This window comes from Thalassophryne amazonica, chromosome 12 (genome assembly GCF_902500255.1).
Source record: "Thalassophryne amazonica chromosome 12, fThaAma1.1, whole genome shotgun sequence".
Classification (NCBI taxonomy): domain Eukaryota; kingdom Metazoa; phylum Chordata; class Actinopteri; order Batrachoidiformes; family Batrachoididae; genus Thalassophryne; species Thalassophryne amazonica.
In genome coordinates, this window is record NC_047114.1 from 48,126,815 (window position 1) to 48,149,958 (window position 23,144).

The window sequence follows — 23,144 nt, forward strand, 5'->3', positions numbered from 1 at the left end:
GATGCTGGCTTCTGAACTTTGCGCTGGTAACAATCTGGATGGTCTTTTTTCCTCTTTTGTCCAGAGGACACGACGTCCGTGATTTCCAAAAACAATTTGAAATGTGGACTCATCAGACCACAGCACACTTTTCCACTTTGCGTCTCTCTATTTCAATGAGCTCGGGCCCAGAGAAGGCGGGGTGGCGTTTCTGGATGTTCTGATGTATGGGTTTCACTTTGCATGATAGAGTTTTAACTTGCACTTGTAGATGTAGAGACGAAATGTGTTAACTGACAATGGTTTTCTGAAGTATTCCTGAGTCCACGTGGTAGATCCTTTACACAATGATGTCGGTATTTAATGCAGCGCCGCCTGAGGGATCGAAGGTCACGGGCATTCAATGTTGGTTTTCGGCCTTGCCGCTTGCACGTAGAAAGTTCTCCAGATTCTCTGAATTTCTGATTATATTATGGACTGTAGATGATGGAATCCCTAAATTCCTTGCAATTGAATATTGAGAAACTTGTTGTTAAACTGTTGGACTATTTTTTCAAGAGGTGATCCTCACCCCATCTTTGCTTGTGAATGGCTGAGACTTTTGGGGATGCTCCTTTTTACCCAACCATGAGTGTCCTCAGTTCCCAAACACTTACTGAGTGTTGTTAGAAGGAAAGGTGATGTAACACAGTGGTAAACATATCCTGTCCCAGCTTTTTGAAACGTGTTGCAGGCATCCATTTCAAAATGACCAAATATTTGCACAAAAAGAATAAAGTTTATCAGTTTGAACATAAATATCTTGTCTTTGTGGTGTATCAATTGAATATAGGTTGAAGAGGATTTGCAAATCATGTATTCTGTTTTTATTTACATTTTACACATCGTCCCATCTTCATTGGAATTGGGGTTGTACTTTGACGAATGATTTCGATGGAATTTTACCCACAGATTGATATTAGGCCATGGAAGACTCCATTAAATTTTGCAGGTGATCCAGAATCTGGATCAAGATTTCACTTTATATAAGATTTTAAGGATTACATCAAAACTACTTAATGGATTTTCACCACATTTTCACCACACATACACGCAACAAAATATAAACGCAACACTTTTGGTTTTGCTCCCATTTTGTATGAGATGAACTCAAAGATCTAAAACTTTTTCCACATACACAATATCACCATTTCCCTCAATATTGTTCACAAACCAGTCTAAATCTGTGATAGTGAGCACTTCTCTTTTGCTGAGATAATCCATCCCACCTCACAGGTGTGCCATATCAAGATGCTGATTAGACACCATGATTAGTGCACAGGTGTGCCCTTAGACTCTCCACAATAAAAGGCCACTCTGAAAGGTTGCAGTTTTGTTTTATTGGGGGGGGGGATACCAGTCAGTATCTGGTGTGACCACCATTTGCCTCATGCAGTGCAACACATCTCCTTCGCATAGAGTTGATCAGGTTGTCAATTGTGGCCTGTGGAATGTTGGTCCACTCCTCTTCAATGGCTGTGCGAAGTTGCTGGATATTGGCAGGAACTGGTACACTGTCGTATACACCGGTCCAGAGCATCCCAAACATGCTCAATGGGTGACATGTCCGGTGAGTATGCCAGCCATGCAAGAACTGGGACATTTCAGCTTCCAAGAATTGTGTACAGATCTTTGCAACATGGGGCCGTGCATTATCCTGCTGCAACATGAGGTGATGTTCTTGGATGTATGGCACAACAGTGGGCCTCAGGATCTTGTTACGGTATCTCTGTGCATTCAAAATGCCATCAATAAATGAACCTGTGTTCTTCGTCCATAACAGACGCCTGCCCATACCATAACCCCACCGCCACCATGGGCCACTCGATCCACAACATTGACATCAGAAAACCGCTCACCCACACGATGCCACACACGCTGTCTGCCATTCGCCCTGGACAGTGTGAACCGGGATTCATCCGTGAAGAGAACACCTCTCCAACGTGCCAAACGCCAGCGAATGTGAGCATTTGCCCACTCAAGTCGGTTACGACGACGAACTGGAGTCAGGTCGAGACCCAGATGAGGACAACGAGCCTGCAGATGAGCTTCCCTGAGACGGTTTTGACAGTTTGTGCAGAAATTCTTTGGTTATGCAAACCGATTGTTTCAGCAGCTGTCCGAGTGGTGGTCTCAGATGATCTTGGAGGTGAACATGCTGGATGTGGAGGTCCTGGGCTGGTGTGGTTACACGGTGGTCTTCGGTTGTGAGGCTGGTTGGATGTACTGCCAAATTCTCTGAAACGCCTTTGGAGATGGCTTATGGTAGAGACATGAACATTCAATACACGAGCAATAGCTCTGGTTGACATTCCTGCTGTCAGCATGCCAATTGCACGCTCCCTCAAATCTTGCGGACATCTGTGGCATTGTGCTGTGTGATAAAACTGCACCTTACAGAGTGGCCTTTTATTGTGGGCAGTCTAAGGCACACCTGTGCCACTAATCATGGTGTCTAATCGGCATCTTGATATGGCACACCTGTGAGGTGGGATGGATTATCTCAGCAAAGGAGAAGTGCTCACTATCACAGATTTAGACTGGTTTGTGAACAATATTTGAGGGGAAATGGTGATATTGTGTATGTGGAAAAAGTTTTAGATCTTTGAGTTCATCTCATACAAAATGGGAGCAAAACCTAAAGTGTGGCGTTTATATTTTTTGTTGAGTGTAGATGTTAGACCTTGGAAGACTCCATTACATTTTGGAGATGATCTGGATTACGCCAAAACTACTTCACAGATATGACATCACGATATAAAATAGATCAGGAAGTCACTATTTTGTTTCAGCTTTTTTGAATTAAATATCAGATTGAAACATCTTGATCGGTCAGACCATTCTGGATCCGTATGCACTTATTGCATTGCGTTGTGGAATCCAGGTAAAGCCCGGTTCACGATGTGAAGCACATATCTTTTATTTGAATCCTCGTCAACCCTTGCCGGACGTCAGAAATCTCGGCTTGCCCTTGTTTTTTTTTTTTTTGCGCTACTTGTAAGACATTTCTGCATTTAGCTACTTTCAGTGGAAACCAAATGACATTGCTGGTGGGGCATCCTTCGTGAGTCTCTGAAGCCATCACTTCTGACATTCCCACCACAGTCACGCGCCCTTGTTTTCTTGCTTGGCACATTCAGATGTAATCCAGCCTTTGGGGAAGTTTATTTGCTGGTTGGATTTTGGAGTGCCGCTCCTTGATGGTTGCTATGGTAACTGTGGGCACACTGATTTCTTTTGGATCTTTGCAATCAGCTCACCCTGGAGTGTGAAGTGGTGGATACAAAAAGGGGTTTTGTAGCGTGAGGGAGGGACTTCACTCCATTCCACTTCACTTCACGGAGAGGAAAGGATTTGGTGGCGGAAGGCATGAAGAGCAGCTGGTGAGGAGAGCGACTGGATAACGGGAGTCGTGTTGACGTTGATGTTACTGGTTCCAGCTGAATGCTCGCGCCGGAGAAATGCCATAAACGTGGATTATCCGCAGCGGCAGGGGAGAACCCTGCCGTGTCTGTGAGTACGCTCTCATGTGTTTTGTGAGGTGGTGCTTTTAAGCAGAAAGTTGGAGTTTCCCTCGGGGACGGAGTTGTGTGCTCGCGGCCTGGGTGTGTGTGTGTAGGTGCACGGAAGGCGAGGTGATGGAGAGAGACGCCAGGAGGAGAGACGAGCGACGAGGGGTGTTACGTGCCACAGCCGGGGAGGAGCCTTCCCTCCTGGCTGAGAGAGTGCGTCGTGCCACGTCGGAGGATGAGAAGGACACGCCCCTAAGCTGACAGTAGGAAAACGTCCGCGGATTGGTGGATGTTTGGTTGGGTCCGGATTGGTGTCTCTGCTCGTTGACTGTTCGGCTCTGCTGGAAGTTGTTTTTTTAATATTTTTTTCTTTTAAGAATTGTATTTTAAGATTTCTCTTTTTTACTTGTAAATTGGTAATAAATTATTAATATAAGGTTTGCCTTGTTTGGTCACTCCAGCTCTATTTGACAATAACCGTAAATTGGACATTTCGTGCTTTTAACTCATTATTCAAAACTTACAATAATACATAAACCTTGCTCTACATATTTTGGCAGTCACGAACAGGATTCACTTTTGGGAGCTGGTGTTTCTAAACAAGAGCAAATATGATGATGTCAGTGTATCCAGGTGCACCTTGGCTCCCTAAATTTAGGGGGCCAGGTGATGAATTAAGGTATTGTGATTGGAAGGAACAGATAAGGGGTTTTTGGGGTTTCAGGATTTGACAGAGGCAAGGAAAGTAAGTATTGTCTTAGGAGCACTGACTGGGGAGGCTAAACGTCAAATTGTAGTTTTAGATGAGGATTGAAAAGGTATAACTCACAAAAATTTTTGCTCATTTAGATTCATTATATGATGACTGGGTTCCCGCCCCTATTTTGAGGTCTAGTTTTTTCAGTTGTACACAGAGACTAGATGAGCCTATACAATCATTTATGTTGAGGTTGTGTGAATTGTACCGTAAGTTGCAACATCTAGATTTTGATAACGCCCCCTCTGAAAGCATTTTGCGAGATCAGTTGTTGTTGGGACTCCGTGAAGGGCCTTGAAGGTCTAGCTGTCGGAACCCCGAGTTGGGTTTTGCTGAGTTGCAGCAGGAGGCCCTCCAGCTTGATTTAGAATATGGGGGTGTCCAGTCGGATGTAACCTGTGCTTCGGTAGGTAAATTGCATGGTTCAGGTGGACCCCATCAGGGTTCTGATTGGAGGGAGAAGTTAAAGGGTGAAATTTTGGCAGAGGTTAAGGAACAGGTCAGGGGGTTGGCGCAGGATGTTGTGGCGGAATTTAAACCATGAAGACAGTCAGTTTCACCTCAACCTAGGTTTGCTAACTCAATGCGGAATCAGCGGTATTCATCTAGGCGATTCCATGATCGGGATGAGTGGAGGAGGCCCATTTGCTATTGTTGTGGAAGGTGGGACTATTGCGCGGTATTGTGTAGTTACAGCCTGAACCAGCTTTAAACTGGTAGACCCGGCTGCTGAGGTCCGAGCTGCCGGGTTTGCTGCACACCACCATTGACCAGGACCTCTGATGCTTTTGTTGGCCAATGTCCCTACTATAGAATTGACTATTGAGGGAATTCGGTTGGTGGTCTTTTGGACACAGGGTCACAAGTTACATTAATGGCAGAGAGCCTGTTTAATAAGCATTTTGGACAAATTAAGCTTGGGCAGGCTCCTACGTGGTTTCGATTGAGCGCTGTTAATGGGTTAGAGATACCTTGTGTTGGTTATGCTGTACTAGACTTAGAGGTTGACGGGATCATGGTCCCGAGTCGGGGAGTGGTGGTTGTTAAAGATGAGAAGTGTACGAACCCCTTAGTTGTTGGAATGAATGTCATTGGAGCCTGTTGGGATGCCTTGTTTAAATGTCCTGGGGAATCTGCCTGCCCACCGGCCCTTTAAGAGACAGAAGGTCTGGAGGGATGCGTTTGCTGTGTGCCGGGGTGTTAGGGTTTCCTCAGCGGAGGATGGCTTGGTGGGGTACGTGAGGTTGGCCTCTAAATATGGCATTTCTGTTCCACCAAAGAGTGAGTTGATGGTGTGGGGTCGTACTAAGATGGGACCAAGCGGGGTGGATTATGGTGCCTTGATGGAGGCTATGCCTGGTTCTGGGGTTGTGGGTGTGGCAAGGGCCCTGGTGGAAGTAAGAAGGGGAGGGTCCAGGTTCGTGTGTGTAACCCACATCGTATAGCGTTTCGATCGGCCGTTTCCACAAACTAGGGTCGGCTTTATTATATTGAGGATTCTGATGTGTGTGGTCCTGATGATGTGGCCCTGTCGATTGTGGAGGATGGTGTTGTCCAGGTCTCGTTGGTGAGTGCTGCGGTCACTGAGGCTGGTCCGGAATTGCCTGTGGCAGTTGGTGTGGGTGAGAGGTTGCCCGGATTTGTCTGAACAAACGCAAGGAGAATTGCAGGCTTTGCTGCGAAAACTGGGGGAAGGTGTTTGTCCGTCATGAGGAAGATTTTGGGCGGACAAATTTGGTGCAGCATAGGATCCCTACAGGAGACGCTGCCCCTATTCGAGAGAGATACCGTCTGATCCCACCTATGTTGTATAAAGAGTGAAGACTCTTCTTTCAAGTATGCTTGAGAGGGGAGTGATAAGGGAGAGTAGCAGTCCTTGGGCGGCTCCTATAGTTCTTGTGCGGAAAAAAAGGATGGTAGTTGGTGTTTCTGCGTAGATTATAGGAAGTTGAATGCAGTTACGCACAAGGATGCATTTCCCTTGCCTCGCATTGAAGAAACACTGACTGGCCTTAGCCAGTCAGAATGGTTCTCGACTTTGGACCTTGCCAGTGGTTACTGGCAGGTTGAAATGCATCCTGATGACCGGGAAAAGACGGCTTTTTGCTACCCCGCTGGGCTTGTATGAGTTTGAGCGAATGCCTTTTGGACTTTGTAATGTGCCTGCAACCTTCCAACGGTTGATGCAGCAGTGCCTAAATGGACCAGATGGCGGAATCATTACTGGTGTATTTGGATGACATCATTATATATTCCGCTAATTTTTCTCCCACCTTCAGCATCTTGACGGGTGTTGAGCGGTTGTGGCGGCATGGTCTGAAATTGCGTCCAGATAAGTGCAGGTTGTTGCAGCGGGAGGTAGCATTCCTGGACATGTGGTGGACGACAGGGTTGTGAGACCTGATCCAGAAAAAGTCCGTGCTGTTCTTGGATTGGCCTGTCCCGAGTACTATTAAGCAGGTCAGGGCATTTTGGGGTTAGCTGGGTATTATAGGCGATTTGTTGCGGGATTTGCTAAATTAGCTCGGCCCCTGAATAGGCTTTTGACAGGCATTCAGGTGGATAAGAAGTCACAGTCCAAGAAGGTGAATTGGACTACGGCATGTCAAGTCTCGTTTGATGCCCTCAAGAAGGCTTTAATGCAGGCTCTGGTTCTGGCATACGCTCATTATGATAAGCCTTTTATTTTGTACACTGACGCTAGTAACCAGGGACTTGGGGCTGTGTTGTCTCAGGTCCAGGATGGTCAGGAGCGTGTTGTAGCTTATGCTAGTCGGAGCCTGCATCCAAGTGAACAGAATGATGCGAATTATAGCTCATTCAAACTTGAGTTGTTGGCCTTGAAATGGGCTGTGACGGAAAAGTTTAAAGATTTTTTGACAGGAGCAGAATTTACAGTCTATACAGATAATAACCCCTTTGGCTCATTTGCAGCGGCACATCTTGGGGCAGGTGAGCCAGCGCTGGGTGGCACAGTTGGCTTCTTTTAATTACACAGTGAGATACCGTTCAGGTAAACTAACGTCAATGCTGATGTCAAGGTTTCCGGTTCCATCAAAGGGGGTTAAAGTGTCAGTAAAGGAGCATGACCAGGGGTAATGGTTAGTGCGGGTGTCGGGGTAATACCTGAGGATGGATGGGCGGAGGCTCAAAGCCTGGATTTGGATATCCAGGCTGTTAAGGGGTATGTTGTTTTGAGGGGAGCGTTCCAACTCGCTCCCAACATCTGGTGCTCACGAGCCGAGCCCAAAAATTGCTCCGGCAATGGAGAAAGCTGACAGTGGTAGAGGGTGTGTTATGCTGGACCTTTGTTGATGGACAGAGTCATGAGGAATATCGTCAGATCGTGTGTCCAGGTTGTCGTTGTGAGGAGGTGTGGCAGAAGATTCATGAGGCTGGGGGCTCACTTTGGTGTGGGGTAGTACTCTTGCTCAGCTTCGTCGAAGGTTTATTGGCCTGATATGGAGAGGGAGGTACGGGTGTTTCAGGAGAAGTGTGCTATGTGCAGTCTCCAAAGGAGCCGTGTTGAGCCTAGGGCTCCGCTTGGTTCGATTGGTGCTACTTATCTATTGGAGGTTATTGGGTTGGATTTTTTAACCCTTGGCCGACCAATGGATACGTATCAGAACATTTTGGTTGCAACTGATCAGTTCACTCGTTTTGCATGGGCAATTCCCACTTTAGATCAGTCTGCGCAAACGACGGTTAAAATGCTGTGGAAGCATATAATACAGCAGTTTGGGTGCCCCGCACGGTTCCATTCTGATCGTGGCCCGAATTTTGAGTCTGCTTTAATGCAGCAACTCTGTGAATTGTATGGGATAGGCAAAAGTAGGACAACGTCGTATCATCCGGCGGGTAATGGTGGTGTGGAGCGTTTTAACCAAACGTTGCTGAATATGCTCCGTTCATTGGGAGAGGAGAGGCAGCGGAGTTGGCCAAACTACATTTCTGAGTTGGTTCATGCTTATAACAATACAGTTCATAGTGCGACGGGTTATGCTCCTTCGTTTTTGATGTTCGGTAGCATTTACGGCTCCCTGTGGATGTGGGTCTTGGGGTGAGTTCTGAGCAATTATCGTTTGGGTTGACGGGGTGGGTAAAGATCATCATTGCAAACTGTTGTCGGCCTATAACATTGCATGTCAGAGGGCAGCTAGTGAGGCCTCCCAGTGTAAATGTCAGTTTGATAAAAGTGCTAAAGCCTTGCCTCTGGTACCTGGGGAACGGGTGTGGATGCGGAATAGATGTCGCGAGGGGAAGGGGAAGTTAAGTACTTGGTGGGACCCTGAACCCTATGTAATCTTGGATTGTGTAGGGAGTACTGGGGTTGTATATAGGGTGCGTCCAGAGAAAGGGGGGGCGTGAGCAGACTGTGCACAGGAACGCTTTAAAGGTGTGCACCGCACCTCAGGCTGAGTCTGGATTATCAACTAAAGGATGGACCCCTCAGGGGATGGGATGTGGAACCCCTGTGTGGTATGGGTTTTACCCAGCTGTGTCTGAGCAGCGACCGTTGGATGCCCCCCAGGATGTGCTTCGCCGCTCTACTCGTGTAAACTTTGGCTGACCACCGGCCCGTTATCCTGATTAGTTTTGTGTGCGTTGCAGGGACTGGCAACGATAAGGTGGGGGGGATGTAATCCAGCCTTTGGGGAAGTTTATTTGCTGGTTGGATTTGGAGTGCCGCTCCTTGATGGTTGCTATGGTAACTGTGGGCGCACCTGATTTCTTTTGGATCTTTGCAATCAGCTCACCTGGAGTGTGAAGTGGTGGATACAAAAAGGGGTTTTGTAGCGTGAGGGGAGGACTTCACTCCATTCCACTTCACTTCACGGAGAGGAAAGGATTTGGTGGCGGAAGGCATGAAGAGCAGCTGGTGAGGAGAGCGACTGGATAACGGGAGTCGTGTTGACGTTGATGTTACTGGTTCCAGCTGAATGCTCGCGCCGGAGAAACGCCATAAACGTGGATTATCCGCAGCGGCAGGGGAGAACCCTGCCGTGTCTGTGAGTACGCTCTCATGTGTTTGTGAGGTGGTGCTTTTAAGCAGAAAGTTGGAGTTTCCCTCGGAGACGGAATTGTGTGCTCGCTGGCCTGGGTGTGTGTGTGTGTAGGTGCACGGAAGGCGAGGTGACGGAGAGAGACGCCAGGAGGAGAGACGAGGGGCGTTACGTGCCACAGCCGGGGAGGAGCCTCCCTCGGCTGAGAGAGTGCGTCGTGCCACGTCGGAGGAGAGAAGGACACGCCCCTAAGCTGACAGTGGGAAAACCTCCGCGGATTGTGGATGTTTGGTTGGGTCCGGATTGGTTGCTCGTTGACTGTTCGGCTCTGCTGAAGTTGTTTTTTAATATTTTTTTCTTTTAAGAATTGTATTTTAAGATTTCTCTTTTTACTTTGTAAAATTGGTAATAAATTATTAATATAAGGTTTGCCTTGTTTGGTCACTCCAGCTCTATTTGACAATAACCAGTAAATTGGACATTTCGTGCTTTAACTCATTATTCAAAACTTACAATAATACATAAACCTTGCTTACACATACATGGAAGATTACATTTGGTATCATTTTGATGACAAGGTAACCTGACAAAACTTTGCAATGTGGTGAGAAGGAGATAGAAATCTCTAGCTTGTCATGACTAGAAGCTCTGCAGTGCCACATGAGTAAGAAATCTGCCATTTGTCCACATCCCGTTTAGCACAACAGTCAGGCTGTAATTACTCTTCAGTCTCCTCTTCCACTTGTTTTGTGTTCATGACTACTTTTCCATATCCTGGTGTTCTCACTTGATCCAGTCTCAATAGAAGTCATGTCTATGCTCCTCAGTGTGCCCCTAGAAACCATCTCCATCTTCTTTATTCCATATCGTCTTTGTCGCTGTAATTGACATCTTCTCGTGAGCTCTGGCCCCTGTCGGTGCTCTGCTTCCGTCTTTGTTGTGTTTCGCCATTAAATATACGATTCTATGGCAACAACATGGGTTTGTTTTTTTTACGTGGTGTTCTGTTTGTGTCTCCTGTTATGTAAGAGGATCCGGGAGGGAGCGCGTGAAAGAGTCGAAGAGGGATTATGACATCCGTTTGCACGTTCGGCTGCACGTGCACGTCCTCCGCGCAACAAGTCATTAGCTGAAATGTGTTTGTGTACCGAGCAACACCATGTGATAACATAATGGACTGTGCATGGCAAATCAGCTCAAGGTCTGAGGCACGAAGAGCGAAAGCGTGAAGCAGCATTCAGCCTTGTAACCGGCGCTGAAAAGCATTTCTCAAAGGACGCTTGTGTAACGACAGCTTGAGTTTCTCAATAAGGAGAAATTACTCATCAGATGAGGCTGCCGGAGGTTTTTGTTGTATAAATATATTTGTGGATTCATTTGGTTAAGGCGCTGCACAGTTTTCCAGATGCTGTTATGAAATTGAAAGCTAAATTGCGTTTGTGAAAGGCAGCTGAAAGTCAGACAGTTATTGTCTTTGCGAGCATCAACATGTACTTTGGTGTGTCTCAGTGCTAATTGTTTGGCTTGTTTTGATTCCCGCTGACGTCGGCTAATGGTTTGCCGGGTAAAATGCTCTTTGTGGGTTTTTTTCTTCCCTCTTACCTTCTTTCTCTCTACCCACTCTCCTCCCCTCCGCCCGCTCTGTTCTCACTATCTCTGTATTTCAGGTGGTGCAGGTGTTGCGGGCGATTGATAGAGATGAAGGAGGGAATGACAGCGCGGTGTATTTCAGCATCCCCCCGGAGTCCAGCACTGCCCTCAACTTCAGTGTCAGGGACAGCGGTGGTAGGCACTCAATCTATCCCTCCCTTGATATATTTCTCTTAATTCCATTTTTTCTTCCCTTGGCAGATAAACTGTTTTTCCCTTATTCTTTTTTTTTTCTTGAAGCACTTCATCCCAAATTTTCTTTTTGTCTTTCCCTTTCTGTCTGGCCAGCCTCTGTTTCTTTCTGTCCTCTTCTCAGACACTCTATCTCTTCTCCTCCTCCTCTTCCCTTTTTCCCGTCTCGGTGTCTGTCTCCTATCATCCATCTCCCAACTCTGGTGGCCTCATTGTTTTCCTTTGTTGTCTCTTCTCTTTTCTTTGTCCCTCTTGTTTGCCTCCTGCAATTCTCTCCATCCATCTTTTCCTCTCCAATACCACATATTGTATATATGCACTCTTTCGCGTGCAAAGCGTTGCACCACATAACAACTGGTTCTTCAGTCCACTTCAACTGCAGTAGATTTGAGTATTTGAGTGTCACTTTTTTGACAGTTTTTATTCACATTTGCATGTGTACACACAGCATGCTGTCATGCACTTGACTTGTTTTGTGTTTTTTTTGTGAAAATATTGTACGATTTAAAATGTTGTGACTTACACTATTATGTTTGAAAATTTTAAAATGAAGAATGAAATTAATGTTGTGAGAAAGACCTATAATTATATATGGTAAATGGACTGCATTTATATGGCGCTTTTCCATCTGCATCAGACTCTCAAAGTTTTCAATGATGGCTTACATTCACCTCGATGTCAGGGTGCTGCCATACAAGGTGCTCACTACACACCGGTAGCAACTAGGGGATTAAAGACCTTGCCCAAGGGCCCTAAGTGATTTTCTGGTCAGGCTGGGATTTGAACCAAGGATCCTCTGGTCTCAAGCTCAACAGCTTAACCACTAGGCCATCACCTCCCCTATATTATGTTCAGAAATGTGTTGTATCTTAGATGAAAACTATTCTTTTTTATTATTCTTTTTTTTATTTTTATACCTGCTACAAGCTGTCATTTTTCACAAACCATTGGTTGAGTTATCATAAAGTATGTGGCTAAAAATGTGTCCCATGAATTGCACCACATGCACTTCTAAAACATTTTTATTGTTCATTTGAGAAAAATTCAGTTTTCAAAAGGTTGCATTCATAAGCAAACAGAATCAAGGATTGCAGACTGTCCTCTGTTCAGCTGGTTGGGATTTGAACACAGCACCTTCTCATGTTTTCGTGGTTGAAACATAGCCCCCCCAACAGAATAAAAAAAAAAAGAAAAAACACCATTGAGAATTTTTTAATACCTACTCCTCTCCAGAAGCCAGATGAAGCTTTACATATTGTCTTCTGATTACTATGTAATCAAATGTATGTATTGTGTTGCAAAGATGTACAGAAATGCATGAAACAATCAAAATTGGCACTTGCTATTCAATATTAAAATAAATATAATCCCATCCATGATAATCTTTTAACATAGAGGGACAACACAAGGGTTATCTAACCAGGAAATCGGAATTCCAAGATAGCAGATAAATGTCTTTATCTCTCACATCAAGAAAACAAGGTCATTCATGGAGTGTTACAAGCTCTGGAAATACAAGCAAGAAAGCAGGGCAGAACCATGATGATCTGGCAGCTAACACATAGAAGAGTGCATTAATTTAATCATGCCAGCCAATTAACGGCAGAGACACGGAGTCACGACAGCATGGACGAATTAACCCGTAGGTACCGGTGCACTGGGACAACAGTATGACCACTATTTAATAATTAAACAATGGAAATGTGGGAACATGAGGAATACTAATAGTAAATAGAGAATGTGGTGATGACAGGAAGAAAAACATAAAGATGCAGAGGAGAACATAGGAAACATGGGAGAATACAAAACCAAGACCTGGGTGAAGGAAACCTGCACAGTGCAATGTAGGTAACATAACGGGGGGAAAACAAAACACACATACTGCACAATGCATGTGCACAATCATGCCCTGTGATAGTACAAACAATAATAGAAAAGCTCAATCTTGGAGAAATTGTTGTGTGGGCCGCTGAAGAGGAGGTACTGCTGGCCCACCACCACCAGATGGCGCCCTGCTTGGAGTGCAGGCTTCAAGCACGAGAGGGCGCCGGAACCAGTGGAGTGACAGCTGTCACATCATCACCACCAGCTGTCACTCATCTACGTCAACCTCCATAAAAGCCGGACTGCAACTCCACCTCCCCGCCGAGAAATCAGCTACCATACAGGTAATTCTCTGCTGAATCTAAATCGAAGATTAGTCCGATCTCTTTTGTAGCCGTTTTCCTGGTACGGATTCCTTGTCTGCTGTGTTGGCGTTTGGTGTGGACTGCGACGGCTTCGCCTCCCACCCCACCCAGATAAGTGGTTGTCTCAGGAGCTGTCCCGAGTGTGTTATCGGAGGTGGAGGTTCTCCCTCCTAATTGAACACAGACTGTGGGATTACTGAGTGTGCGAACTCACACTCATCAAAAACTGTTTCTGTTCTCTGCCAGCAGTACCGGGTCTGACTGCTGAAGACAGTGGCCACCTGGGGCGCAGGGCTTGGCGGTTCCGGTGTTCTTCAGATCCGTTGGTGGTGGAAGCTGTGTGGGATCCAGCTCTTCTCGTACCAGACGTCTTCTATCTTCGAGCCTGCCACACGTCACCTGGTGTATAATTGACATTCTGCAATATTTGTATCGTCTGTACTTCGTTGTGCGCTTCACAACATTAAATTGTTACTTTTTGGCTATTCCATTGTCCGTTCATTAACGCCCCCTGTTGTGGGTCCGTGTCACGACACTTCCCCAACAGATATAATCAAAAAATAAAAAAGAACATACAGAAAGAGAGAAGGCACAGACAGAGGCCGCAAATAGACTTAATATGAAGTGAGACAGGACAAGTGCACAAGGAGCACATCGAGGATGCTCTTGGGAGAAACTAACCCACTGCCCCACAAAGAAACCGGTAATCCTATCAAAACGAAACCAGTGTGCTGTTCATGAGGGCAACATCCAAAGCAGAACTACACTTAGGGAACTCAATGAAACATGAAAACCAAAACCCAGAACAGAAACAAAAACCAGGACCCAGACATGATCCAGATGAGCCATGTGACAAATTCACTGAATAGAGAAATTAAAACAGGGCAAACAGGTCCACAGAGGATGTTATCATCACAGCTCTAATGCACCTTGTCAACAAAGGGACAAGTGTGATAATGCTTTTTATAGATTACAGCTCTGCATTCAACACTATTGTAACCAATAGGTTAGTTATAAAGCTCCTAAACCTGGGCCTCAGTAATACTCTATGCACATGGGTTAAGGACTTCTTGTCTGACCGCCCACAGGCAGTCAGACTGGGCCCACATCTATCTTCCAGTTTTTCTCTCACCGGTGCACCACATGGCTGTGTACTAAGCCAGTTGCTTTACTCTGTTTATACATATGACTGCATCTCCACCCACCCCTCAAATACAATCATAAAATTTGCTGATGACACCACTGTGGTGGAACAGATCTTCAATGGCAATGAGAGATGAAGTTGACAGGCTACAGAGATGAAGTTGACAGGCTGGTTGAATGGTGCAAAGAAAACAGTTTGACCCTGAATGTCAAGAAAACCAAAGAGATCGTAGTTGACTTCAGGAAGCACAAGGATGAGCCCTCCTCCTTACCCATTAGGGCCCCTTCACACATAACATGATTGAAGCCGACTGGCGTATGAAGGAGGAATCGAATGCTACTCGTGAAAGATTGGAGCCGCCTCAAAAGCCTCGCACAGCTGTCACCACAATCATTTGCGCACACCAGTGGCTGAAAGACAGCGAGTGCCCTGCGAGTACCCATTCGACCCCCTCTTGGCAGGTGTCGCCCAAATTCCAGGTGCCACACACAAACATCCAACACCACTCCCTGGGCACTTAGAAAAGGCAGGGCTATTTGTGCTCCTGGCATGATAGTGGAGTGCCAATGGCCTCATTCAAGCTGTCTGTGAAAACTGTCTAAGTGTCACACGAATGTGCCGTCACCAAGCAACACATTTGTCAAGCAAGTGTGCTCCCCCAACTCATGTGGCATGCAAGTGTGTTGCTCCCCCCTCAACACATGTGGCATGCATGTGTGTCGCAGCCCCCTGCTCCCTCAACACATGTGGTGTGCTGGGGGGGAGCACACTTGCATGACATGCTGAAAACTGTGTACAGACAAGATAACATGGGGACAGCAAGGCGCCTCTCAGCTGATTGCTGGCCAGCCACTCACTGACAGATGGAAAGTATGGCTCAGTGCATACAACATGTTAAATTGAAAACACAAAAACAGCAAATTATGCAGGCAGGCTACTTACCTTAGTCTTCTTCCCATCTGGCAATAACACTCTTTAATAAGTCTATACAATTTGATAACTGACTGAGTGACAATTGACTGAGGACTCATTACTCGTTCCTGCTGTAAGCAGAAAACTGACTTCCTCATCGACAGTTGACTTGTATGGACTTGGTGGAGATTAGCGTCGCCAAACAGGATGAAGGCTAAGGTAAATCGCTACCTGTATAACCAGTTCTTTACAAAGTTTATTTACAGGTACTGAGGTAAACATGCACATGTATATCTCCATAGGGAATCTCTCCACACTACCAGACAATTCTAATGACTTTTTACTTATCCAATGGCAACAAAAAGCTATTTACTGTGAGTTTGTTAGTGTACCCTGTAGGCTTACATTGTATTGCTGCTTAAGGCCCCTTCACACATAGTACAAATTCTGTTCGATGTTTGGACAAATACGGCGAAACAGCATGAAAACACTTTGAATTTGCGCACCATGAACATTGCACCGACGGGCAGGCGTGCACGATGCCGGTGCAACGGTTTGTGCATGTGACGGTGTCTATTGAGCAGGAACAGCAGCTCGCGCTGCTGAAGCTGCTCACATTGTGTTCCATGGCACAAGCTGCACCACATCGCACTGCTGATTTGGAGTAAAATGAAATAAAAACCAGCTGTATATTTAGTGAATATCACTGGGTTGATATAAATAATACATAAAGGGGGATGCAATACAGAACAACCCTGGTAAAAAAAAATAAATAATAAAAAAACACAACTCACAATATTTGAACCCACACCACCTGATTACCAGACAGCAACTCTACCACTGCACCACAATCACTGTCTCATAACAGGAGCGTGAAATGGCTCTAATTAACTAACAGATAAACATATTTTCTAAAATCAGAAGAAAAGCGCTGTGATAACTGACCAAACAGCGTTTGCTGCGGTGTATTTCTGCTTATATGTGACTGAAAGTGGCGTATTTGTCGTACTGTTGGACTGTCATATGGTCCTGCGGTGCACAGCTCACTGTCCCTGTCAGACAGACATGTCGTTCAGGTCGCCTCCTGCGTGTTCACATAAGCTGACGCTCCAGTCCAGCTGGACCTGTCAGTGTGTGTGTCCAGCCCGTTGCAAGTGATATATGTTTTTATGTTTTCGATGTGAGTACAGCAAGCGTACACGCGCTTGTCCGTCAAAACATCGTGCGTGTTCTGCAGCTCTGATGTCTAGGAGCTATGTCAACAACTGCCACGCCCCCGTCTGTTCAGAGCACAGACCAAAGTGTCACTCTCTGATCAGATGAGATGGGCGTCGCCTGCAGGGGGTGCGCGAATCACACACATGCACGTGTGGGGGGGGGGGAGCAGGGAGCGCACAACACACACACGTTGTGGGGGAGCCGACAGCATGCTACATCTCAGCAACTCTACAGTCGAGTACGATAGTACACAGTCTGCAGTCTGCCCATTTTGTAAGTGCCATGCAAGCTTTGTTAGATGTTCATGCATGTCACCTGTAATTTGGCCGGCACCTGCCGTGAGAGGGTATGATGGGTTTGCACAGGGCACACTCTGTCATTCAGCCGCTGGTGTGCGCAAATAGTTGTAGCAGTAGGTGTACGAGGCATTTCAGGTAGTGACAATTTCACATGGTTTACACATGATTCCTGCATCATGCACACTAAGTTTGCACTTCGTTCAAACTTCGCACTATGTGTGAACTGTGACAGTGTTAGCATTCTAACTCAGTACTGGACTGATGATAATCACTGTTATTGAGTGTAAATCTGAACACAAAAATATATGGAAATTGCTCTCTGTTTTAAAAATCACAAAGTTTTCCTTAAACACTGCACCTTTGTTGCACTAACATAGATATAACAGGTATGTACATACTGAGTTGGTGAGCAGTGCTTCCCTAAATCTTCAAATACCCTCCGCTCCCACTCCACGTCCAAATACAGCATCATTACCTTGTAATTTTGATGAACAGCACAGTGAAACACCATATCATGGACATCACCTATGCAACAGTGTCCACACTAGTGGCAAAAAATGGTATAAAGCATTTAGGTCATACCTTTATCTCTCAATCCTAAAGAGTCTTTGTTTTCGATCCAGATGATCCACAAATTCTACTTAGTTGTTCTCAGTTTGAAATGCACCAGGTGACTGACATTGAAACTTTTCCATCAACATGAAAAGAAAACATGATCTGACCTGTGCCAAAGAAGGGGAGGATGACACGTGGAGTCACTGAAAGCCTTTTTCAAAAGACATCATTTGCTTTGTTCAGCGTGATTTGATCTGTGATTTGGATCAAAGAAAAATGCTGCACAAAATTGATAACTGAGATGTGTTTTCTTGAATTTGCAGTGCCTTTCATGCTGATGAAATATTTCTTACAGTATTGCAGTAGACCCTCGTTGTCACATCTGTTGTAGTTTTTTCTTTGTGGTATTGTGTAGTGAGCCTTAATGGCATCTAAAAATGCCTCTTAATAAGATGCTTTAGAGATCATTGTCCAACCACTACAGGAGTCAAACAACTAGAGGCCATTATTTCCTATGATGTCATTTTTTTATTTTAAATTGTGGCTTTGGGAGAATTTCTTTATTGATTTATATCTCCATCATGGAAAGATATTTCTATCTATGAACTAGAGGTGGGTTGACAGATTTTCACACATGAAAGCACAATCCAGTCACAATCATAAACCTTTCAGCATGTATCAGCAAGTCAGAAATGAATTCAATAAACTCAACCAACAATCTCACATTTGGCTGTATAGCACAATAAGCCACAAGGAAATATATTCATCCATCTCGAGATTGACTGTTGAACTACATTGAAAAAGTAACAGTAAAATCTCAAATGAATTAAATAATCTGAATTATGAAGTAGCCAATATCCTGTAAGGGGTTTGGTAAGGTTAGACTCTATTCATGTGAAGTGCCTTGAGGCAGCTTTGTTGTAATTTTGCGCTGTATTAATGAAATAAATTGAAAATGAATTCTGTTTGAGTTCTCTGCAGTAAGTCTTACTTGTTTGGGGTGGGGGTTGGCCTCCACCAGGGCTGCGCCTTGTCACCAATCCTGTTTGTGATATTCATGGTCAGGATATCGAGGTGTAGTGAGGGGGGAGAGTCTTCTGTTTGGTGGACACGTCTAAATCTGAGGCCACGTTCTGAGTAGGAAACTGATTGATTGCTTACTCCGGGTAGGGAATGAGGTCTTGGCCCAAGAGATAAGGTGAGAAGCTTGGTCATCTGTGAGGAGCTCAGAGCAGAGCCACTGTTCCTTTGCATTGAAAGTATGCAGCGGAGGTGGTTCAGGCATCTGGTAAGGATGCCCTCTGGACGCCTCCCTAGGGAGATGTTCCAGGCACGTCCATTTGGGAGGAGACCCCAGGGAAGACCCAGGACTAGGTAGAGAGATATATCTCCACACTGGCTTGGGAATACCTTGGTATCCCCCAGTCGGAGGTGGTTAATCTGGCCCTGGTCATCTGTTGGAGCTGTTGCCCCAACAAACTGATCCCAGATAAGAGGTTGAAGATGATGAGTGAAAATAAATTCACTGTAAATCAGATATAGATATTAGCTATATTTCCTCCACCTGGGCTTGCTTTGTTCAACAACTTGCAGTTTTTTTTAAAGTCAGGTAGAGATGCCTCATTTAATAGCAAGTGCACACTTGGCTTCTGACATATTCACACAAGCCTATCATAGCAAAGACATCTTCAATCAACCAGCAATGACTTTAAGGACAATGATCTCATACTCATCACAGTCACAGTATGAGGTTTAAACCTTGTTTGTGTGTAGTGCTTTGGGGCAACGTGTGTTGTGGTTTGGTGCTCCACAAATAAATTGAACTGAATTTATGCTGGGCAACGACTCAGTCCTGACAGATGCATATGCTGTACTGTCCCATTGGGCTGGCTACTTTGACCAGTTATATGAGGGCCGATGCTCCTGCCAGGATGCTGGTGCCTCTTTTTACACCAGATGTTAGTAATATCACAAAGCCAGTGAGGACAGGTGAGAGTGGGTACAGCTCCAGGTTTCTGCAGTATTTGAGCTGTCCTCCTTTAGGCAAGTAGAGATGCTATTCTCCTGGCATTGCAAACAATCTTTGTATCAGTCTTCCTTTCCTTTCCATTTTGGAAAGGAATGGAAAGGAAAGGAAAGGAAAGGAAAGGGAAGGGTAGGAAAGGAAAGGGTGATTGCCTGGTCTGCACCAACCACAAGGGCATTCATTATTCTGCTCTCTGTGTTGGGGAAGGTGATTGCAAGGATTAGTATTCACAGAATTCTAGCTTTTGATTTGGTTGACCAACCTGAAACGTCTTAGTGCTCTATGGGGATTGGGCAGAGTCTTTGACTTCTTCCTAGTGAATTCTTGTGCTTGTCAGAGATGTGTTCTGGTTCCTACTGTATTCACTGGTTGCATGGACTGGGTGTTGGGTAGGGTTAAGGAGAATGGTGGCTTAGGTGACTTTCAGGGGCAATGTTGGCAGCTTTATGGAATCAATGGATATCCTGATTGCAGCACCATAGAAGCTGAGACTGTGAGTGTCTGGGTTTGTGATCAAGACTGGCTATTAGAATTCTGTATACAGTATCCTGGAAAATGTGCGATATTTTCTGATAAAATGTGGGATATTTTTGATAATTTCATAATGTCTTTCTGATGTTATCATCCATCACTCATACCATTGAATTAAAAGTAATTTACTAATTCATATAAGCTTCACATCATATCTCCAGACATATTAGCTACCCAGATATCCAGGAAAAACATTTTTTCTGACTACATTTTTGATTATCTTGACCTTTGGTCAATCTGCTCCAAAATCTGGAGACACACCCTCAAGAAATACTCCTACAATGTTTGAGTTATTTTGTACACAGATGCACAAACACAGACACATGAGTGATTACAATAAGATCTACTACCACTGGCACTCCAGGTAATAAATGCAATACCAATTTATTCTTGAAATAATTCTTGAGATTTCAGCTTTAACTGTATGTTGCTGTATGTACCAGGCTTTAGTTTTTGAAAATATTATTGGGAGTCATAAATCACAAAGTGTCACTGTAATAGAGAGAGGCTCCCATCTGGCCTATTTGTGACTCCACTGGATCCTATTTGTTCAAATTATTGCCCTTGTTATTCTGGTGTAGTGTGGAACATCTTCAAAGGTGGGAAAGGACAAGAGGCATAAAATCAAATATTAATAAAGCTTGAGGAAGTTAAACTGCCTGCCTCATCCCTTTGTTGTATAAATGACTCTGTAATTGCTTAAAATCACAGGTTTGCACACATGAGCGTCTAGAATTTTTATGCCTCAACTTCAAAAGTAGGCCCCTTCTTTCAGCTCAAAAAAACATGAGGAGCAGCATGCAGCTTTAATAATAGTGATGTAATATCTCTCTGTGTGTCTGTATAGGTCCCACAGCCAGCCTGGTGTTGCTGTCCCAGATCCAGCCGTTGTCTCGCTCTACAACCTCCACCCTCACTCTATACGTGCCGTTAGTCCTGAGAGACGGGACGTCCGGTCTCACCAGCACTGGGACGGTCACTGTGTCCGTCTGCCCCTGCCTGAGAGGAGGTGCACGTGCTGGGGAAAAGGAGAAGGACAAACAGACTGAGGGCGATTGGGACTGGGACAGAGAAACAGTGTGTGTCCCACAACAGTCCACACTGCCTTCTCCGGGACTCAGCACAGCCGCCCTTCTCGCCATCCTGGCTTGTGTTGCTACGCTGCTGGGTAAAGATTTAATGATAACTGATTAGAAATATTTGTTCATAGATCCGTAATCACAGCTAAGCTAATGTTGACCATTCGAGAAGTTCATTATTAAACTAGTCCTTACACTTTGTCATTTATCTGATGTTATTGACATGGCTTTATGGTGATGACCAGCCTTCCTGGTACTGTTGACCTTTAGAGGTTGGCAGATATAAACAAATGGGAGCAGCTATCACTTTATTCAGCCATGTTTTTATCGATCTATCCACTGTGATGTCACATTGATAGGTAACCCATAGGAACCGTCTTACCGAGTAGATATACCCCAAATGCACCCAATGCCACAGCAATCTGAAAGCTGTATTTTGGCTTTCAGTGATTCATTTTTGAGTATCCAATTGTCTAGATTGATTAATTGGAAACAAAGAAAATTGTAATTTGAGTATCAGGAAGCCCCTCCTGCTGATACATGATGCAGATGTGGTGGGAAAACTGCTGTGGTTAAGTGTGCTTGACTGTAAAATTTCAGTGCAAGCATGCATATATCAACATGCTGGGTGAGTGTTGACAATGTTCATATTGTATATTTGTTCCACACACACACACATATATATATATATATATATATATATATATATATATATATATATATATATATATATATATACCCCAGAAACATAATGTCATTATGCTTAAATTATCAGATCTTCATTTAATGTGTGTTTCTACTGACAGTGGCTTGAAAACTTATTTGGCCCCTTGGTATTCACACATTTTTATTTGTTTATGCCATTTCAAATGCAAAAAGTAATTCAGACTTCTCAATATTAAAATTTCTAAAATTATCCTCTTTCAACTCAAACTCAAAGCAAATGTCTACAGTTGCAGGCCTACAATTGCCACATTTCTTAAGTTAGGGGATGGATACATGGACACTTTCAAGTCACTGAATATGTCTTGGACTTTATTTACATCGATTATGAGGAAATACAAGCAGTATAGTACTCTATGGTAAATCTTCATGGTGTAGACAGTTCTCAAAAACTGGGTGTCCATGAAAGAAAGAGATGAGGAAAGCCACCAAGACACCCAGAAGAAGTTCTAGGCTTCTGTGGCTGTGACTGGAGAAATTGTGCACAGTGCATGTTTTGCATTTTGTATCACCAGTTATACAGCTTCGTGATGAAGTGGTATAGAGGAGGGTTTTATTAAAAAGAAGACTTGAAAACTCAGTTAAAATTTACCAGAAGGTACATTTGAGATGCAAGCCTAGATTTGGTGTTTTGGTGAAAGAAAATCCTTCTCTGCTCCACTTCAGTATGAAGCTTTTCTATTTTTATTTAATTTATATTAAGTTGTAGAGATTTACTTTATGTTTGAGTTTAAGGAGGATAATTTTAGACAAGGCTGAAGAAGACAACAGAGGTTCCTCTGCCCAGATGCTGTTGTCTTCTTTGTTTCAGCAGACCACCATGTCTGAGGAAGGCCGTCAATCAAATCTCGCTCTTCAGAAATGACCAATTACAGCTAAGCAAGTACCAACCGTAGTTCCCTCCCACATTGTGCCAAACATTTCAAGTGAAAGAGCAGAAATCCACTTTGCATAAGCAGAAATCAACTTTGAGAGACCGGGGTGATTTTTGAGTGGACCTATTGCCAGATCTTGCAAATGTACAACCAGTGCCTGTCCTCTGGTACATGTTTTTGTTTTTCCGTCTTTTTTTTTTTCCATGTCTGTTTAGGTGCTCCATAGATTTGTTATTTACATTAATCCAAAATTTTGGTCCAATTAGTTCCACTGGAATGGTCGGGGCTACGGGGCTATGCGTGTAACAGCGCATCGTTACGTTCTGTCATGTTGTGAATGAGGCAAATTGTCTCCACACACACACCCATATTCATCCTACCATCAGCTGCTGAACAATTCAGATCGCTCCAGTTTGCTCCTCAAAATCTAGATTAATCCACAGCAGAAGAACTTTGTGATT

General features: G+C 44.5%; 1 protein-coding gene across 1 annotated transcript in view; it reads left to right on the top strand.

Annotated features, from left to right (window-relative positions):
• The window catches only part of LOC117521240, a 569,076-nt gene that overhangs the window by 517,812 nt on the left and 28,120 nt on the right, over positions 1–23,144 (top strand). Inside the window, exons 10-11 of the mRNA XM_034182574.1 lie at positions 10,958–11,075; positions 20,854–21,174. Coding sequence (XP_034038465.1) covers positions 10,958–11,075; positions 20,854–21,174 — 439 coding nt within the window. The remainder of the gene's footprint in view (positions 1–10,957; positions 11,076–20,853; positions 21,175–23,144) is intronic.